Source organism: Meles meles, chromosome X (assembly GCF_922984935.1).
Source record: "Meles meles chromosome X, mMelMel3.1 paternal haplotype, whole genome shotgun sequence".
Lineage (NCBI taxonomy): Eukaryota > Metazoa > Chordata > Mammalia > Carnivora > Mustelidae > Meles > Meles meles.
This window is the reverse complement of record NC_060087.1, coordinates 12,093,624-12,112,606: the sequence shown is the minus strand read 5'-3', so window position 1 is coordinate 12,112,606 and position 18,983 is coordinate 12,093,624. Positions and strand designations below refer to the sequence as shown.

Sequence of the window (18,983 nt, the reverse complement as noted above, 5' to 3'; positions counted from 1 at the left end):
CACAGACAACGTCCTAATTAGGATGGAATATATTTTAGAAAAAAAGTTCTGTGTTCAGTGGTTTAAAAACACACAACTATACAATCACATCAGTACCTTTTCATTTTGCTTCTGTGGGCCCACTCATTCTGAGAATGTGCCAGTGTCCCTATAGACGAAAACTGTACTATGGACACTTCTCTTGTTTCTCTTACTTCTCAAAGTGGCCGAATTACTACCCAGCTCCTCTCATTTTGGGTGGCTTTTATTACTAGGTTCCCAGCATTCTGATCTGTGCTCTCAGGTACTAATTCATATAGTAGTCACACTATGTATTATTATCATCAGCTTTGAAATCGGGAAACAAGGTGCAGGGGTACTATTACCTGCTTCAAGTCACACAGCCAGCAAGGGGCAGAGTGAGTCTGTTACGCTACCTGACTTCTTCTAAATGGCAGGCTGGTAATGGGGGAGAGCTGTCCACCTGTCTCTACCTCCAAGTCTGAACTGTGCTTCAAATTACATTATTTTAGACCATCCACTCTCGTGTTTCTTTTCCTCTGGATACTCTCCTGTGTCTCTCTACACTTGTGTTCCTCTGACATGAGCTTCATACTCTAAGTGGTTTTGCATCTAATACTTCTGTCAACAAAGTCTAAGATAGTGGGAGGGGAATTTTCCTTTTGGTGGGCTGGCAAACTGGAGTTACAGCTCATCTTGGTTTTTTTTTTTTTTTATTCATACCACTTGTTTGGATGGCAGTGGTTGCAATCTGACTGGTCTCTCTGCCCACCCTTCCCTCCCTCCCCCTCCCACAGCCCTTACCTCCCTCCGTGTCTGCTCTCTAATCAGCAATGAGAGTGAATCACTTCTCTGCTGGAAGTCCTCCAAGTTCTCCCCACATTACTCAGAGTAAAAGCCAAAGTTCTACAGTCATTTGTCCAGCCCTCCTGGTGTGGCCCCCAGCTTCCTTTCCATCTTCAGCCCCCGCCACGTTCCTTACACACTAGGGTCCAGACACGAAGGCCTCTGATGTTCTTCAGAACTTCCTATACCCTTTGCACTTGCTGCTCCCTCTGCCTGGAACAGTTTTCCCAGATATCCACTTGGCTTTCATCCCTTCCTTTGGGTCTTTGCTCAGAGGCCCCCCTTTCATCCCACACCATCCCTCACCGCCCCCCTTTCCTGCTTATTGTAAAGTCATAGCATCGATCATCATCAGCGGTTTGTTTCTTCCTTCTACCCCACCTCATATCAGATGATATCCACAACAGCTCTTCCTGTCTTAACAGTGTACATCCAATACCTAGGAAGGTGCCTAGCACACAGTAGGTAGCCAATAAAGAATTGTCGAATCAAGGTTCTTGTTAATAATATTGTTAATATTACATACAACACTCAGTGCTCATCCCAACCAGTACCAACCTTAATAGCCGTCACCCCTTTGGCCCATTGCCTGCCCACTTCCTCTCCAGCAACCCTCAGTTTGTTTTCTATAGTTAAGAGTCTGTTTTATGGTTTGCCTCTCTCTCTCTCTCTCCTTTTTTTTAACCCACATTCATTTGTTTCATTTCTTAAATTCTACATGTGAGTGAAATCATTTGGTATCTGTCTTTCTCTGACTGACTTATGGTGCTTAGCGTAACACTCTCTAGCTCCATCCATGGTGTTGCAAATGGTAAGATTTCATTCTTTTTCGTGGTTGAGTAAGATTCTATTGTATATATACCACATCTTCTTTATCCATTCACCAACCGACGAACATCTGGGCCCTTTCCATAATTTGGATATTGCAGATAATGCTGCTATAAACCATCAGGGTGCATGTGCCCCTTTGAATCAGTATTTTTGTACCCTTTTGGCAAATACCTAGTAGTGCAATTGCTGGGTTGTAGGGTAGTTGTATTTTTAACTTTTTGAGGACCCTCCAGAGTGTTTTCCAGAGTGGCTGCACCAGTTTGCCTTCCCACCAGCAGATGTTTCAGGGACATTTAAATCTCCTTGTATAACTTTACATTTTCTTAAATCCCTTACTGAAGTGGAAGGTACATGGTATCTTCGTTTGTTTATTTTACTATTGTATTCTTTTATCAGAAAAGAAGTGAGGCAGTTAGCATGTGACTTGTTCCTAGTGAATCTCTAGATATGTATTTAGGGCCAGAGAGCTATATATTTCTCAGATGCAAACCATATCCTAAAAATTACATTTTATAGATTGATCGGGTGTCAAGATCAAAGTCTTCCCTGTGCCACTTATGAAATTCACCCTCCAACCCTTTGGAAAAGCAGAACAGGTTTCCTGCCCTTTGGAAAAGCAGAACAGGTTTCCTGCCTCTCCAGTTTTCTAATTTTTTTCTGGGTCTCTGTTATTTCTCAAAGACAGTGCATTCCTTTGAGCCAACTGTGTTTCTGGGTTCCATCCCCTGGGTCTTTAGTGGAATCCTTCCATTCTCAGCATGAGCTTGGACAGAACACTTCTGGGTAGCTGTCAGAACGGCAGCTTCTTCTCAGTGGAGAGTGAACAGAAATTCCAACAATCCAGTCTCTGCTTGCATGACGAGCTAGTTCTACAGAATTATTGCGACAGTTTCTGACTTTTCCAAGTTTCATGGCTTCCAGAATTTTCCTGCCTCGCTATTATCTCAGGCTCCTTGTCCATCTATTTTTAGCTCTCAGATTTCACATCCTGCTTTCTCCATTTCAATTTGATCATGTTAATCTTATTTTCTGCCTCAGTGAATTAAAATTGGACTACTTCCATTTTTTTTTTTCTAAACCCAAGAGCTTCATTCAGGAAGTGACCTGAGTAGAGTTTTGTTTCGGCTTTTATTAAAGTAACATTCCAACTCTTTGTTCACAGCCTCACCTGCTGCTCCCCTTTCTCTTGACTGATTTTTCTCCTAATGCCTGTGAGAAGTGAGTAGATCCCAGCTTCCTTAAATGTGGGGATTGCTGTGCTTCACTGAAACTCAGAAAATTCTCTGATTTCCCCCCCACTCCCTCCGCCAGCTTTCTGTTAACACTCTTTATCGTAATTGCCTAAATTTGTCAATTACCTTATTTCTTAGAAGGATTACAGGTTTGATTCACATTGGATGTGGCAAGAGTAAATCTGTCACCTTCACTGAAGGCACCTGTCCCTCTGCTGCTGCCATTATTGCTCTTAGACTCCTGGCCACAATGGAAAGGTCTGTATTCTAGAATCAAATGGCGTTCCTGGCTCTACCACTGACGAGCTGAATGAGATTTGGCAATTTAAGTTCTCTGAGCCTCGATTGCATAATCTGTATAATAGCAATTAAAAAAAAATTTACCTCCAGGAGCACCTGGGTGGTGCTGTTGGTTAAGTGTCTAACTCTTGGTTTTCACTCAGGTCGTGATCTCAGGGTCGTGAAATCAAGCCCCGCATTGGGCTCCACGCTCAGCACAGAGTCTGCTTGAGATTCTCTGTCTCCCTCTCCCTCTGCGCCTCCTGCTTGTGCTCTCTCTCACTCTCTGAAATAAATAAATCTCTTTTTTAAAAAAAAAATTTACCTCTAGGTTTGCGGCGATGCTTAAATGAGATATTATAATGCAAAGCGCCTTGAACAGTTACTTAGAATTATTTTTTCCTGTTCTATAATAGCACTAATTTAACAACTGTGGAATAAGGGAAAGTCATGAAACCTTTTTTTTTTTTTTTCAAGGCTTGGTTACTGCACCTGGACCTGGAAGACTTGTTTTTCTAGGTGAAGAAATATTTCCCCTGTGTGAAGGTTTCATAATCACCGCCAAGCTGGCCCGAGTGCTGCCATTTAAAGTGGCTCCTCTCTTTTATCTCTGATACACCCGCACCCTGGGAACGAGGACACTGATCCAGCTCCTGGGACTCTACAGGGTAATCGCCGAAGTCTCTTCGAATTCTGTGTTGCCATGGTATCATGGTTTTGGATGCCCAGAGCGTGACATGGGCACTCTTTGAATTTCATACCATGCAGAGTCATTTTTATTTCCCTGGGACCTCGACTGAGTTTAGATCAGGTAAGTGAAAGGGAAGGAGGCATACGGTGAAGTCGGCCATAGAACCACTGTTCAACATGGTCACCGGAGAAGTAGAAAGGGAGCCTTCTTAAGCTTACGCAAGCCACATCAGGTGAGTTAACCTGTGGAGTGGAGGGTAGTCTTATACTTTAAAAAAATGGCCTTGGAAGGTAAAATTTATCAGAAAAAAAAATGAATTCTGTAAAGACATGAGCAAAGCAGTTTATTTACGAAGGGAAAACGTTACCCAAGTAGAGAGACACTGTCTGGAAATATGAGCTTGAAATTTACAAAAAAAGGAGAGGTAACTGACTTTCAATGAAATCCTGTCTGGAAAATATGTCAGTACCACTACTACCCCCGTGATTCCTAAATCTAGACTTCTTTGGTCCCTGTAAAATTATAACACCTTTAGTGTATCTTTAACAGCTTTTTTAGGAACATATTAACCAAATGTGCAAGTTCTGATCTGGCCATAAAATACTAGGAGAACTATAATTCTCTAGGATTAATGAATAACATTTGTTTATTTGATTTACTTTATAAAATCATTCTAAAATCTGTTTACATATCTGTCCTCTCCGGGGTGAAATTTATAGTGGTTCAGCAGACTGTTTACTGTTTCTTCTACTACTACTACTACTTCTTCTTCTTCTTTTTTTTTTTTTTCCCATCTTTCCTGCTCAGTGCCCAACCCAAGTTCAAAGGCTGATGAGAGAGAAAAACTCATGAAGAGGTTTTACTCTAGGGAAAGTTGTTCAGTGGATGGGATCTTGGTGCATAGGGAAGGATGTTAGGCTCTTCCTGGCTCCTTCTCAGCCTCGCTGCTCTAACTGCTGCTCAGTCCACCACTGAGGATCTGGCCAAGACATTTTTGGAGAAGTTTAACCATGAAGCCGAAGAGCTGTCTTATCAAAGTTCACTTGCTTCTTGGAATTATAACACCAATATTACCGACGAGAATGTCCAAAAGATGGTGAGTTTTTGTGGCTATGTAGGGGTATTTGTTGCTTCTTAAAGGTTAGATTATTGTCTGTGCTACTGAAAAGGGAAAGCCAAGAAATGCTCTGAGTTGTGAGATTGGATGTTTGCCTCAGTATTTCTGATTCTGGAGTCCCAGATGACTAAACTTAATTGACCCCGGGGCTCATTTGGAAGCTGTTACAAAATAATTCACTGGTCTCAGTCCAAATTCTTAGAAACAAGTGAACACGCTTTATAAAGTTACCACCATAATTCTCATCATAATCAGGGTTTCAAAGCATTTCACGGAAATGCCATAAGTTATTGAGTTAATAATTTTCCCAAGCCTACGATGTCAACAGGAATATCTGAAGACTCTCTAAAATAATATATTAACTGGAAAATGCAATTGGAGGCTTAGTGGAAAAGCTAGCTAATAATTAAAGTAACCATGGGTCTGGTGACTGGATTTGGGAATTCCTTCCTTCATTGTCACGGAGCTCTAAGGGACTTCCAAAGGTCATAGAATCCATCCAGAGCCCTTGCAGAAAAACCATAATCAAGCCAGTTTTGACAAATCTCAGAATGCTCTGACAAAGCAAGATGCTTTGACAAGTGCAAGGATTTAGGAATTTCTTCTCTCACCGATCGCAAAGCAGTGTCTGTACACATTGGGGCTGGAAATTGAGCAACATTATTTTAGAAAAGATTTTGTATCACTTGTACGGCAATACGTTCCTTCAAAAATGTAGTTCACATATTTTTTCAAATGCTGAGTAGGTTGCATGCTTAAATGACTGCCACTCACGGGACAGATCATACCTGAGACATACCACCTCGTTTGAAATTCCCCAAGAGAAGGTTTGCCATTTTTCTAACGCTCAAGGAAATCCTGGAGATTTTGACAGCCTGGTGTTGTCATAGGAGATCATTTTTTTCTTATCTCCTATTTTGGTCTTACCTCTCTCCCTCTCTTTATTGTTGCTTTTCCCTCACTTTTTATTTGATCTCTCTCGGAGGTGCCTAAAGTGTACTGTGTATTGGCTTTCATTCTCAGCCGGATGGTCCTGTAGGTGCTGGGGAAGGTGTACCGGCTTCATGCCTGAGGACTCTGGAGCCAGACTGCCGAGGTCCAGATCCTGGCCCTGGCACTTTCCAGGTGGGTGAGCTTCAGCTGGTCAGTTAATGTCTCTGCACCTTCAGGAGCTCACCTGTGTAGAAGAGCATCCGGCTCCTGTCTGCCTTGGAGGGTGGCCGTGAAGCCCGAATTCATACTCAGAGCCCCCAGAGTGGTGCTCGATGCTTGTGAGCCTGGGAGAACAGCACAGTCCTATTGCTCTGAGCCTGGGAGGGAGTTCTAGCTGCCGAAGAGACAGGTAACAGTTCTGCTGAGCGCCCTCTGCTGAGAAGGCACGTTACGGAAGGAGATAGAGCAATGGTTGTTGATAGCTTCTCTGATCATTGAAGGTTATTACTTTTGAATTGCAGTGGCTGATGAGAGTCAAGTCCAGAGAGGAGAGGGCATCAATCACAAAGTGTGGCCAAGCTGCAGAAAGCATGGACCCTTGAAAGGAAAGTGAAATTATTAGAATGCAAAAAGGAAGCAGGTGACCACTGGCGACGCCCAGGGAGGGTGGTCCCGTGGTCAGGAATGGCTGCTGCTGGCTGCTGCTGCTTGGTGCACGCCAGGCACCTGGCTAAAAGAGTGTGGGGGTAATTTTGGCTAACTCTTTTGGTTTGGCACAACTTCGTGAAGTTTCAGATCTAGTTATAGGACCTGGGCGATAAGGTGAGGTTTTTTCCTTTGCTTTTACTATCGAGAGCTTTTAATGAGAGCTTTACTGAGGTACAATTTATGCACCATAAACTTCAATTCAAAGTATGTGATTCAGTGTTTTTTAGTATTGTACAATTTACAGAATTGTATAACCTTCGCCACCATCTAATCTTAGAACATTTTCATCACCCCAGAAAGAAACCACATGCCTCTTAGTCATCACTCTTCCTCCCAGCTCCTAGCCCTAAGCAACCACCAGTCTACTTTCCATCTCCTTAGGTTTGCCTATTTTGAACATTTCATATAAACAGAATTGTACAACACATGGTCTCTTGTGATTGGCTTCTTTTACTGTGCATGGTGCCCCATGTAGCATTACTTCATTACTTTTGGTTGCAAAATAGTATTCCGTCATGTGGTTTTTCCTTATTTTTTAATCATAAAAATTTTCAAGCATGGGGCCGCCTGGGTGGCTCAGTGGGTTAAAGCCTCTGCCATCGGCTCGGGTCATGATCTCAGGGTCCTGGGATCGAGCCTCGCATCGGGCTCTCTGCTCGGCAAGGAGCCTGCTTCCTCCTCTCTCTCTGCCTGCCTCTCTGCCTGGTTGTGATTTCTCTCTGTCAAATAAATAAAATATTAAAAAAAATTTTCAAGCATGAATAAAAGAAGAGAGATGAGTACATTGAATCTCCTCATACCCATTGCCCAGTTTACAAATTATTAACACTTTGGCCAGTCTTTTTTTTTTTCTCTACCCAACCCCACACTTATTGGATTATTTTGAAAGAAATCCAAAACACGATGTAGTTTTATGTGTGTATTTCAACTTGTAGCTCTCAAAGTATTTTTTAAAACAACCTTAGTAACAGTACCATGCCGAAAACTTAACAATAACTCCTCAGTATTATCAATTATCTGGTCATCATTCAAATGCGCCCTACCGTCTCCTATTTCTTTTTCAATTTCAGCTGTTTTGTTTGAATCAAGATCTAACAAGGGCCTCTCCTTCCAATCATTTTGAAGGATGTACTTTTAGCTCTCTTTTAATCCGCAGAGTCCCTCCCTCACTTTTTTTTCTTTTTTGCAATTTATTTGCGTAAGAATTAAACTTTGGGTGCTGTAGAAACTCACACTTTCTGGACTTGCTCATTGTGCCCCCTAAATGTTGCTCAACATGCTCTTTTGTCGCCTGCATTTCCTGCAAATGTATAGATCTAGGGCAGAGGGCAGAGCAATTTTTCTGTAAAAGGTCAGATAGTAAGTATCTCAGGCTTTGTGGGCCCTGTGTCCTCTGTTCAACTCTGCCATTGTAACGCGAAAGCAACCATAAGTGAGTGCGATTATGCTGCAATTAAACTTTATTTACAAAATCAGATGGTGGGCAGAGCCCTGATCTATAGATTTGATCAGACTCAGGTTTTAACCCCTGAGTTACTTAACAGGTGTGGACATTGAATTCCAGTACTAGCATGGTGCAGGAATATTGAGGCAAGAAATGAACAAAAAACTAGTTCAGGTCCCTAGAACTCTGGAAAAAAAGAGTAGCTTGGGATGGAACACTATGTCCCAGGGGGTCGAAATTCAAGGCAACATTATGTAGTTTTTTGCGGGGGGGATTTAAAGTATAACACTTATGGTAGTGATAAATAAAATAAAACCGGTATCTTCAAAGTACCTCTATGTCGTATAATGAAAAAACGTCTAAGACTGGGCCCTTTTGGGGATTATGAGTTGTTTCCAGAGGAGACTGAGAACAAAACTATTGCTATAATTTGGTATCAAATTTGGTATTAGGGTTAATTTGGTACCAGAACTTTTGCTTGACAGTAAATCATCCTGGATTGGGTGAAGAAGAATAGGGATTTAGAGGTAAGTTGTGAATTGACAGATGAGTCCGTGCCGTAGACCAAACTCTTCTTTCCATAGCCCGCTACTTCCCACTCACGTGTTGCAGAGAACACAATGCGCTGAATATCATCTAGAGTCAATGAGTCAATGGTGAAAAGCGTTCGCTTTGGAGGTAAACATATCTGGATGGCACGCTGGTTCTTTCAAATCACTAGCTGTGTGACCTACCGGACCCTGTGCCTCAGTTTCCTCGTTTAAAGGTGGAGACTGTCAGAACTACCTCACAAGATTGCTTGTGAAGATTAATTGGGAAGTAGTTCCTGAGGGGTTGTATGTATTCAATCAAGAGAGAAATCATTTTCCATTTCTACTGCCGTTATTTGCAACTCTTGTCTGATTCCATTGCTGTCACGTGCACACACCATTCCCATCACGTCCTGTGCCTGCTTGCAGCCCCTAAGTGATCCCCTGGTATTCAAAGGATAATAGTCAAAGTCTTTGGCCTGGAAAATGCAGTTGTGCCCGAAGTCCGGCCTTTGGGATTGGTCCTAATTATTGATTATGTTAAAAATTACCACAAGCTTAGCAGCTTAAAATAACACACATTTATCATCCCACAGCTTCTGTGGGTCAGGAGCCCAGGCATCGCTTACCTGCATCTTCCATTTCTGGGTCTTCTAAGGTTGTCATCAAGGTCCTGGCTAGTGCCGTGGTCTCAGCTGAGGTCTGACCGGGGAGGAATCCACTTCCAAGCTAATGTGGTTAGTGGTAAGCCTTCAGATCCTCGGGTGCCGCGGGACTGAGGTCCTTAGTTTCTTACAGGATATCAGGCAGAGGCCATCCTCAGTTCTTCCACACATGGCCCGTTCCACAGGGTTGTTCACAACATGGCATCTTGCTACATCAGAGTCAGCAAGGGAGACAGAGTTTTAGCAAGATAAAAGTTAGAATCTTATATAACATAGATAGGTACATGACGTCACCTTTGATGCATGCTACTGGTTAGAAGCGAATCATAGCTCCTGCTCACACTTAAGGGGAAGGAAATCACACAATTGTGTACCACTGAGAGGTGAAGACCAAGGGATCCATCTCGGAGTTTGTGTACCGCAGGAGCCAGGATCCAGATGCTGTCAGCTGATGGCCATAACCACTATTTACCACTCTCAGCCCCTTTATGCACTTATGAACAATGGAGACAGAATGACTTTCTATCTCATGCAAGTAGGAAGATCAAATGAAATAAATTATTCTGCAAAGTACTCTACATCCACCCAACTCCTACCTACTTTAGGGTCTTCTCCACGAGTGTTTGGCCAAATCTAGTTGCCGACGTGAGTCTTTCTTTTCCTATAGCAGAAACTGCGTGGCCACTGCAAGTTAATACATGATCATACACTGTTAAATTTCATTAATGAAACAGTCATGCTGCATACCTTATCTTTCTGATAAAACCATAGTAACTTAAGGACAAAGTACTTTTTTCTATAAATTATAAAATAGCTAACTTTTAAAAATGTTTAGTTTGTATCAGATACTGTGATAAACATTTTATTATTTGTTAATTCTTCTCATCCTTACATCACCTCTTTGAGGTAAGTCCTGGTATTACTCTCATTTTACAGATAAGGTAACTGGCTCAGAGAGGGTAAGTGATTTGCCTAAAGTCACACAGCTAGTTAGAGGTAGGTGACTTCAAGAATGGAGATCTGACTTGTCTTATATGCTACCTCTTTTATATAGTCTAGAGAAATACAATGTACAAAGTAATTGCTCATTTTCATCTTTGGTAAACGAAAATGAGTTTGTACATTGAGAAAAGATTATACTAGAAGAGTCTGGAGAAGTCCACTTGCCTATACTGATGTTCAAGTTGGGGGGGGGGGAGTGAGTTCCGGCATCATCACCTGCTTGTTGGTTTCTTTTGTGTTAGAAAATCACCGTGGCTACCAAATGGCCATATTCTGGGCGACCTTCTTTGGGGAATGTAAGTTAAGATCAGACTCTCTTGTAAGTCATGGCACCATGGAGCTCACTGCAAACTGTTTCTCATTTCTTATGGTTCCAATTGTCACGAGGGGCTGTATTCCCATTAAGTTTGCTCTGAACTTTACTGCCCCCCCCCTTTGGAGCATTCATCCTCAAATCCTTGATTAACTCACAATGCTAAGACATAAATTCCAGGGACCCATGTCACAGTGCTAAGGCCATAAATTCCAGAGACCCACCCACAGTGTGAATTATCTGTGAGAATTCATTTCCAGTTCAGGGTTTAGGACCCTTGGGAAAACTAGGCACTGGGCCAGAAAGAGAGAGTGACCAAGAATGGCCTGGTCACTCATGACCTAAGCCTTGACCTCCAGCAAAGTAGAGAACTAAACCACTCAGGAAGTATTAGATTTTCCACCAGATGTTTTCTGGATGGTATCTTCTGTTCTCTCTGTTTAAGCAGTGCCATTCTGACTTCAACTTTATTTTTTGTCATTTCAGAATATTGCTGGGGCCAAGTGGTCTGCCTTTTATGAAGAACAGTCCCAGCATGCCAAAACCTACCCACTAGAAGAAATACAGGATCCTATAAACAAGCGTCAGTTGCAGGCCCTTCAGCAGAGTGGGTCATCCGTGCTCTCAGCAGACAAGCGCGAACGAGTATGTGAACATTCCAGCCCTGACCCCAAGAGCTGAAATATTTGGGAAACATTAAACATTAATATCCCCATGGCTTCTTCCTTTATCTGTGAAGACAGGGATGCTGGCATTAGAAAGAACTCTGTGCCTAGGTAGGGTGACCACAAAATTTGTCATCTAAACTGGAATCCTTTTGCAAGTGAAAGAAGTCACTGGTAATAATTATGTTATTATACAGAGTTAAACTGGTGCTGTCTGGGCATGGTGTTGTATATGCATGCTGTATACAGAAGTCACCTTCCTGAGGACCAGGCAGCCTGAAGGATATGCTAAGTCTATGTCAGTCATGCTCAGCCAGGGGCGATTTTGCCCCCTAGGGACATTTGATGATATGTAGAGACATTTTGGTTGAGGGAAGGGGCTAGCTATTAGCATCTAGTGGGTAGAGGCCAGGGATGCTGCTAACCATTCTGCAATGCACAAGAGAACTCCCAATGATAAAAAATTACGTGGTCTGAAATACTAATATTGCCAAGCTGAAGGAGTCCCGTAAGTGGTCCAATTCGTTCCCCCTTTCGTTCTTGAGTCTTCTCTGTAACGTCTTCAAAAAGTGGCCAAGAACCTCAGCTCAAACTGCTTTAGAGGTGGGTGATTCGTCTCTTTCTAAGACATCCATTCCATATGTGAGTCCCCCTCACTGAGGGAGATTCTCCCCCCATCGAGCATTAAGTGCTTTACCTCCACTTTGTTCTGCCTCCTGGATCCAAATTGCTCTTTCCTAAGATAGTTTTTAAATAAATGAAGGTACCTATTTTTTAAAAAGATTTTATTTCTTTGTGAGAGAGAGAGAGAGAGCACAGGCAGGGGGAGCACAGGCAGAGGGAGAAGCGGGCTCCCTGCTGAGCAAGGGGACCAATGTGGGACTTGATCCCTGGACATTGGGATCATGACCTGAGCCAAAGGCAGACAGACGCTCAACCGACTGAGCTGCCCAGGTGCTCCAGCTATTTTTTTTTTTTAAAACTAGTCGAGTCCTTTTTTTTTCTTTAAATCTAGGCTAACTAGATTAAATTCACCGTGTCAATTTCCTTCTATACAATGTTTTCAAGTTTCCTAACCAGTCCTAGCTGCTGTCGTCATTTTGTCAGTAACCTTGAACTAAACACCACACTCTGAGTTGGTTCCAGTCTGCATTGAAGGTGAGCAGGAATATGACATTCTGCACCCTGTGCCCTACATCTGTTAAGATAGTCTAGGACTATACTAGGTTTTTATTGGTTGGGGTTGGGTTTTTTGACGGATTCCATGTTGGTTCATATCAGCATCACTGTCGATGAAGTTCTCCAGATCTCTTCCTCTGATGTTGCTCTAAAATAATAGCTTTCAAGATTCTATTTTTAAATAGGTAGTTTGTTCAAATTTAAGGAAGCCTATATTTGCCCTGTTAAAATAACATCTCTCATCCCATCTCTCTAGCCTGGGAGCCAGCAAATTTTTTTTCTGTAGAAGGAAAGATAGTAAATATCTTGGGTTTTGTGGGCCATATATTGTCTGTCACAATGAGTCAACTCTGCTGTTGCAGCAGAAAATCAGCATAGCTAATACATAAACAAATGAGTGTGGCTGTGTTCTGATAAAACTTTACAAAAACAGGCAGCAGACGGTATTTGGTCTGCAGATCATAGTTTATAGACCCTTGATCTAACCTACTAAAACATTTTTATCTAAAATATTTGACTATTTAATATCAAAGTCTTCTTTCTCAGTTGCTTGTCCTCTGGAACTCTGTCGTAAGCTCCATCTATAAAAAGAAAAAAAATTCATGATAAGGACAAAGATAAAACCATATGGCACATATCTTCCTACAAGTCGATATTTGTTATTCCACATTCTTTGGATTCAATGAGCCAACTCGTTATTGATCCACTTTATCTTATCTACTCCATGCTTCCCCATGTTTTTCACAAAGACACCACATGAAACCTTGCTTGTTAGTATTTTATAGTCTAGACATCTAGACAGAACCTAGACCCTATATTTTTATAAGATCCCAGGTAATTCTAATGTGCAGCCAAAGTTGAAAACCACTGAAATGCCTGTAAAAGCTTGGAGTGTTTGGGAAGACAGGAGACTCAAGGATGCGTGAGTTCAATGGAGAGGAAAGAGGGGAGATTGACAAAGCAGGTAGATCAATAGACCATGAGGAGTCATGGTAAGGAATTTGGATTGAGTCCTTTGGACTATGGGACCTTGTTGAAGTTTTAAGCATGGGATCTATTTCATGTTTTAGAATAATGATTCTTGTAGCAGAGTAAAAGAATAATGGAAGAAGGAAATAGGAGAAGGGAAACAGAGCCTTTCATCCAGAGCTTCTTAAACCAAATGTGGAAGAGAACCAGTTCCTTCCCTCCTCTCCCCTCCCCTTCCCTTTTCTCCCTCTCTTACTCCCTTTCTTCTTTTATGACCAATCCCTTGCAGATCAATACTTGGTTAACTTCATTGCTCTCATGCCTAAGTGTCATGGAAATATCAAATGGTTCTTAAAAGTTTATCAACATTTATTCTCTTTAAAAAATTTATTCTCTTGATTCCTGTACTTATCACAGAATAGAAACAAACCATTTACTGTCTTGCTCTGGTCCGCACACTATACTTCGAGTAGCAATGCTTAACCCTATTACCTTTACTCTCCCTTACTTATAGGGTAGAATTCAAACTCTTGAGTGTAGCACAGATGACCCCTCATGACCTGGCCCCCGCTGACCTCTCCATCCATACATCCCCCACTTCCCTCAGTCAGCCTCACTATGCCAGTTTCCTTCAAGGTGTCATCACTTCTGGAAAATGCCTGCTCTTTCCCAACCTCCATCCATCTTTTAGGCTCTGTCTTCTATCTCCTTTTCCTACTGGACCAATTCCTACTTCTCTTCCAAGACACTGCGCTAATGTCCCCTCATCTCTGAAGCTGTCCCTTAATCTCCAAGTTATCCATTTATCCACTCCCCACCAGACTGCCACATCATTTTCATGACAGTTACACCACTTGTCACTTGGTTATGTCATTATGGATTTCATGGCTGCCTCACTGTCCCATGACTGTGAGGTCCTTGAGGACCAGTGTTCGTGTCGGTTATCCAAGTGTAGGGCACAGTAGATGTTCAGTAAATGTGTACTCAAAGATTGCTGAACGAAAAACAAATGCCCCTGTCTGCCCATGTATACCTGAGCAGCATCCCCGGAACTCCGGTAAATCTGTTTTTTTCAGTCACTCCACGTGTATTTATTATGTGTTTCTATCTAAACTTCCATGTTAGTTGGTGGGGGAATTTAACAGAGATATTCCTACCCCACATGAAGGAGGATACTTGGCAAAGATGTGAGCTGCTGTATTTTGAGGCATAAAAAATCACATGGTCTAAAGGACATATTTGCCTTAGCACATTTATCAGTTTAAACATTGTTTATTATATTTAATTTGCAGCTGAACACAATCCTAAATACCATGAGCACTATCTACAGTACTGGAAAAGTTTGTAAACCAAATAATCCACAGGAGTGTTTATTACTTGAACCAGGTAAGTTGTTAATTTTGAGCAAGGATTATGAAATTTAACTTCTTTCCTCTAAGTTTTAAATTTTAAAAATACATTTGTTTGTTTGCTTATTTGAGGGAGAGAGATAGAGAGAGGATACACCTGTGCATGAGGGTTGGGGGACAAGGAGAGTCTCAAGCAGACTCCGTGCTCAGCTCAGATCCCTGCATGGGGCTCGAGCCCATGACCCCGAGATTATGACCTGAGCCGAAATCAAGAGGTGGACGTTTAATGCTTAACTGACTGAGCCAGTCACCCCTTTTCACTCTAAGTTTTAAAACTGAGATGGGCACTGGCTGATAATATGGTGCCTTTCAAATGGATAATGTGAAGATTAGGTAAGATTTCAAACAGGTGTTTTAACACATAGATGAACTTTTAACTTTTAACCAAACTTCATGGTAAATTCTGTCACATTCCAAGGAGTTTAATTAAGTTTACAGCTAAGTGATTCCAAAGGTTTATTTTCTCTGCAGAAATATTTTGAAACTATAACGAGGATGAAGAAATTGATATATCGTGAGATTTCCTTTAATAACCTTATGCCTTCGATGTCTGCTAGCCTTACTTTTAATTCTTTAAAGCTCATATAATTGCGAATAAAAATATTACAAATGCATGTTTATTTCCTATTGGGCGCTTTTCAATGACAGGTTTGGATGACATAATGGAAAACAGCAGAGACTACAATGAGAGGCTGTGGGCCTGGGAAGGCTGGAGGTCTGAGGTCGGCAAGCAGCTGAGGCCATTATATGAAGAGTATGTGGACCTAAAAAATGAGATGGCAAGAGCCAACAGTAAGTCCGCCAGCCTCTAGAGGTCCTGCAGCCCGCTCTGGGGATGTGGGCTATTTCTCATGAATTACCAAGGCTTCCCTTCGGTAGAAGATGTGTCCCTAAATTAATGTTCATCTGTGGAACAAATTCAGGTTATGTGTCTCAAAGAAGAAACTACTAGGGAGTAAGTTATGCTGACATTCTACAGTTTAGAGAACTCAGAAATGAGACTGAACTACAGGGCGTCGAACAAGTCAGTTGTCCAGGAAAGTATCAGGAACCAGAGATAGCCGGGAGATGGAGTAGGGATTCTATTTCTCAGATAGGATGGGAGACAGAGACAATGTCGTTCCCCTAAAATCCTATCTGGCCACAGTTCATTCTCAAAGGCCATTTGTGTGTTTAACTCAGGGTGGTTTCCTGGAAAGAAAACAAAAATCAGATTAATTTAGGCTGGAACTCCATTCTGTTCTGCAGTTGTAATGATAACTCAGATCGTGTAGTCCTAAAACTGTTAACATGGGACAGAATTTCCATATCTCCTGACTTATTCTCCTGCCTGAATAATGAGCTGAAGCTACGGTGTTATGAGTAACTTAATGCTTTGGTGATTCACTGCCCCCTGGGGTTCAGTAAGGAAGCATTTTCTTTTTCATCTGTCATTTCTAAATATCTCCCACTGTCGCTTAAAATGATACTGTCAAGCCACAGGCAAGCTGGAGACAGTAGCTCATTACCACATCCTTCCGTTCAAAGAGTTCTTTCTCTCTTCCTTCTGATCATCCATTGCCAATGTGCATGTAAAAGTAAAAATTATCAGAACACATTTGCAAACGTTATTGGCTAATATCCCAACGCAAGCTTGTGTCTCCCGATGCCGAGATGCTACGTGAAGCCCAGAGAGATGCTCTGTGCAGATGCGTAATTTACAAACACACATAGGCCTACTGTAGCAAGTCCTAGATGAGGTGAGTTAGATGTGACAAGTCCCTGAACAAAAGGAGAATTTACAAACACAAATCCAGTCACATGTTTTAAAGCCAAAAGTACAAACTCAAATATGGAGAGGGTAGAGACTGAGGGTTACGAGACTCGTAGCGTGCCTTTGCATCTTACCAGTGGGCTGATCCTGGACAAATGATTCCCCCATCTGAGAACAGCCTGCTAATCTGCATGACTTCTATGATGTCAATCTGGTAGGGCTTTTGTACTTATTAATGAGATAAAGCCTTCAAATTTCTGGCAGAGAGCAAGTGCTTGACAGACGGCAGCTAGCGTCATTCGTTCCATCCCTTTGAGTTATTACTTAGAAGGGCAGTAAAAATGGGACAGATCTTTGGATTTTTTTAACCTCCCAGCAAGGTTAATCCACGCATACAGTGCTTCATCTCTTTCTTTCCCTTATGTTCTCTTCCTTCTTTTTTTTAAAAAACAGATTATGAGGACTATGGGGATTATTGGAGAGGAGACTATGAAGAGGAGTGGGCGGACGGCTATAACTACAGCCGCAACCAGCTGATCGAAGATGTGGAACACACCTTCACACAGGTATCCAAGGAACCATACCCAGAGACAGATGTAGGGCAGTGCGTGGGAAGAAGGGACAGTGACCAAAGGCATTCTGGCTTCTCCTTAACATGCTCATTGGCCATTCCCAGGCTTCAGAGCTATGGAATATTAGAGCTTGAAAAGATTTTAAACATGCACTTGTCATATGACTAAAGTATTCCACTCTGAGGCATCTATATGAGAGAAATGAACATAAAGATCCATACAAAGACTCACCCATGAATGTTCATGGAAGCATCACTCGTAAGAGCCCCAAATGGGAACAACCTAGTTGTCCTTTAGCTGCTGAGCTGTATCCACGAGATACTAAATGAAGCAAACTTGGATGTATTCATACAATGAAACACTACTCAGTAATAGAAAGGAGCTACTGATCCATGCAGTAACATGGATGAACCAAAAAATCCTGGTGCGTGAAAGGAGCCAGACGCAAAATGTCACAGACTTTATGATTTCATTTATATGAAATTTCCAGGATAGACAAAACTATGGTGACAGAAATCAGTTTAGTGATGACCTAGGGCTGGGAGTGGGACAGAACTGACCGCAAATGGGGACAAGGAAAGTTTTGGGGATAATGGAAATATTCTAAAAGTGGGTACTAGTGAAGGTTGCCCAACAGTATACATTAACTAAAACTCATGAAACTGTACATTTAAAAATGGGTGAATTTTATCGGATTTAAATGTACTTCAATATAAAAACAAAGGAAGTAGGTAACATCTTCAAAAGGAATATTTTTTGCATCCGCTTTCATTTCGGGACCTGTATTCCTCCCAGGTGTGTTAATTGCTTTATGCCGTGAAGCTAGTCATCATTAATATCTGGGAAGAAGAGATCCTTTCAAACTCTCCAGTGTATTTGAGAGGAGAAGAAATTAGAATTTAGGGAAATTCTACTTGTCTAAAGAGGCTTCTATCTTTAGTGTTGGGGATTGGAAATTGGAGTAGACTACTCTTGGTCTTACATTTTCTTCCTGGGCTTTTCAGATTAAACCACTGTATGAACATCTTCACGCTTATGTGAGGGCAAAGTTGATGGATTCCTACCCTTCCCGCATCAGCCCAACTGGATGCCTCCCAGCCCATTTGCTTGGTGAGAAACTCCAGGAACTCTTTGTGTACTTCTAGTTCTCTGCTATTTCTTTTTTCTTTTTCTTTTTCTTTCTTTCTTTCTTTCTTTCTTTTTTTTTTTTTTTTTTTTTGTTCTCCGCTATTTCTACCAATAAAGTTTGTTTGTTTGTTTTTTGGAATGAGGCCCAACATAAAACCTTCAGAAAATTTTGTGAATGTAGTTGGTAACATTATCGAAATCAGATTTTAAAAGGATTTTCTTCAACATAAAAGCCATTTAAAATTATTCTCTATCGCATTATTTTATTTTACCCATAAAGGGTTATTATGTTGGCCACAGTCCAAAGGATAAAGGGGTTATTTAAGATAACTAGAGAAAGAACTCCAAGTTCAAATGAGAGTGGAAATGGGGAAAATAAGTTTTACAATTTAAGTTGATTGGCTAAGCTCTTGAGGTGGAGTTTGGCATTTTAGTATAATATTATCAGAGGAATGAAGCTTGGTAGGCTGGGGGTGGTCAGGGACAAGAGAAAGGCTTTCTAGAATTAAGGTATAGCTTGAGTGCACCTTTCATAAGTTTATTCTAAACTGCACCAATTACTTTCACTGCAAAATATGTGCTTTGGAACTGTATGGGTTATGAATGAAGTCTTTGCCATGAAGAAAAATGCCCAGCTTAAGAGGAGACTCAATCTCCCAAGAACTTTCTATCCCTCCACAGAGCCTTTGTAGACCATGAAAGACCTGAGGCCCTTTA

The 18,983-nt window shown here is 41.6% G+C and overlaps 1 protein-coding gene across 3 annotated transcripts in view; it reads left to right on the top strand.

Moving 5' to 3' along the window:
- The first annotated feature begins 4,690 nt into the window (after positions 1 to 4,690).
- ACE2 (angiotensin converting enzyme 2) overlaps positions 4,691 to 18,983 on the top strand; it is a 39,393-nt gene continuing 25,100 nt past the window's right edge. The window contains exons 1-7 of one of the 3 annotated variants that reach the window (XM_045994978.1): positions 4,691 to 4,975; positions 9,208 to 9,348; positions 11,078 to 11,236; positions 14,697 to 14,790; positions 15,462 to 15,605; positions 17,020 to 17,132; positions 18,143 to 18,248. In XM_045994978.1, the coding sequence (XP_045850934.1) occupies positions 4,790 to 4,975; positions 9,208 to 9,348; positions 11,078 to 11,236; positions 14,697 to 14,790; positions 15,462 to 15,605; positions 17,020 to 17,132; positions 18,143 to 18,248 (943 nt within the window). In that variant the 5' untranslated portion in view covers positions 4,691 to 4,789. Of the gene's footprint in view, positions 4,976 to 6,024; positions 6,122 to 9,207; positions 9,349 to 11,077; positions 11,237 to 14,696; positions 14,791 to 15,461; positions 15,606 to 17,019; positions 17,133 to 18,142; positions 18,249 to 18,983 lie in introns of those variants that run through there. The other 2 variants (XM_045994980.1, XM_045994979.1) reach the window with 2 other exon arrangements.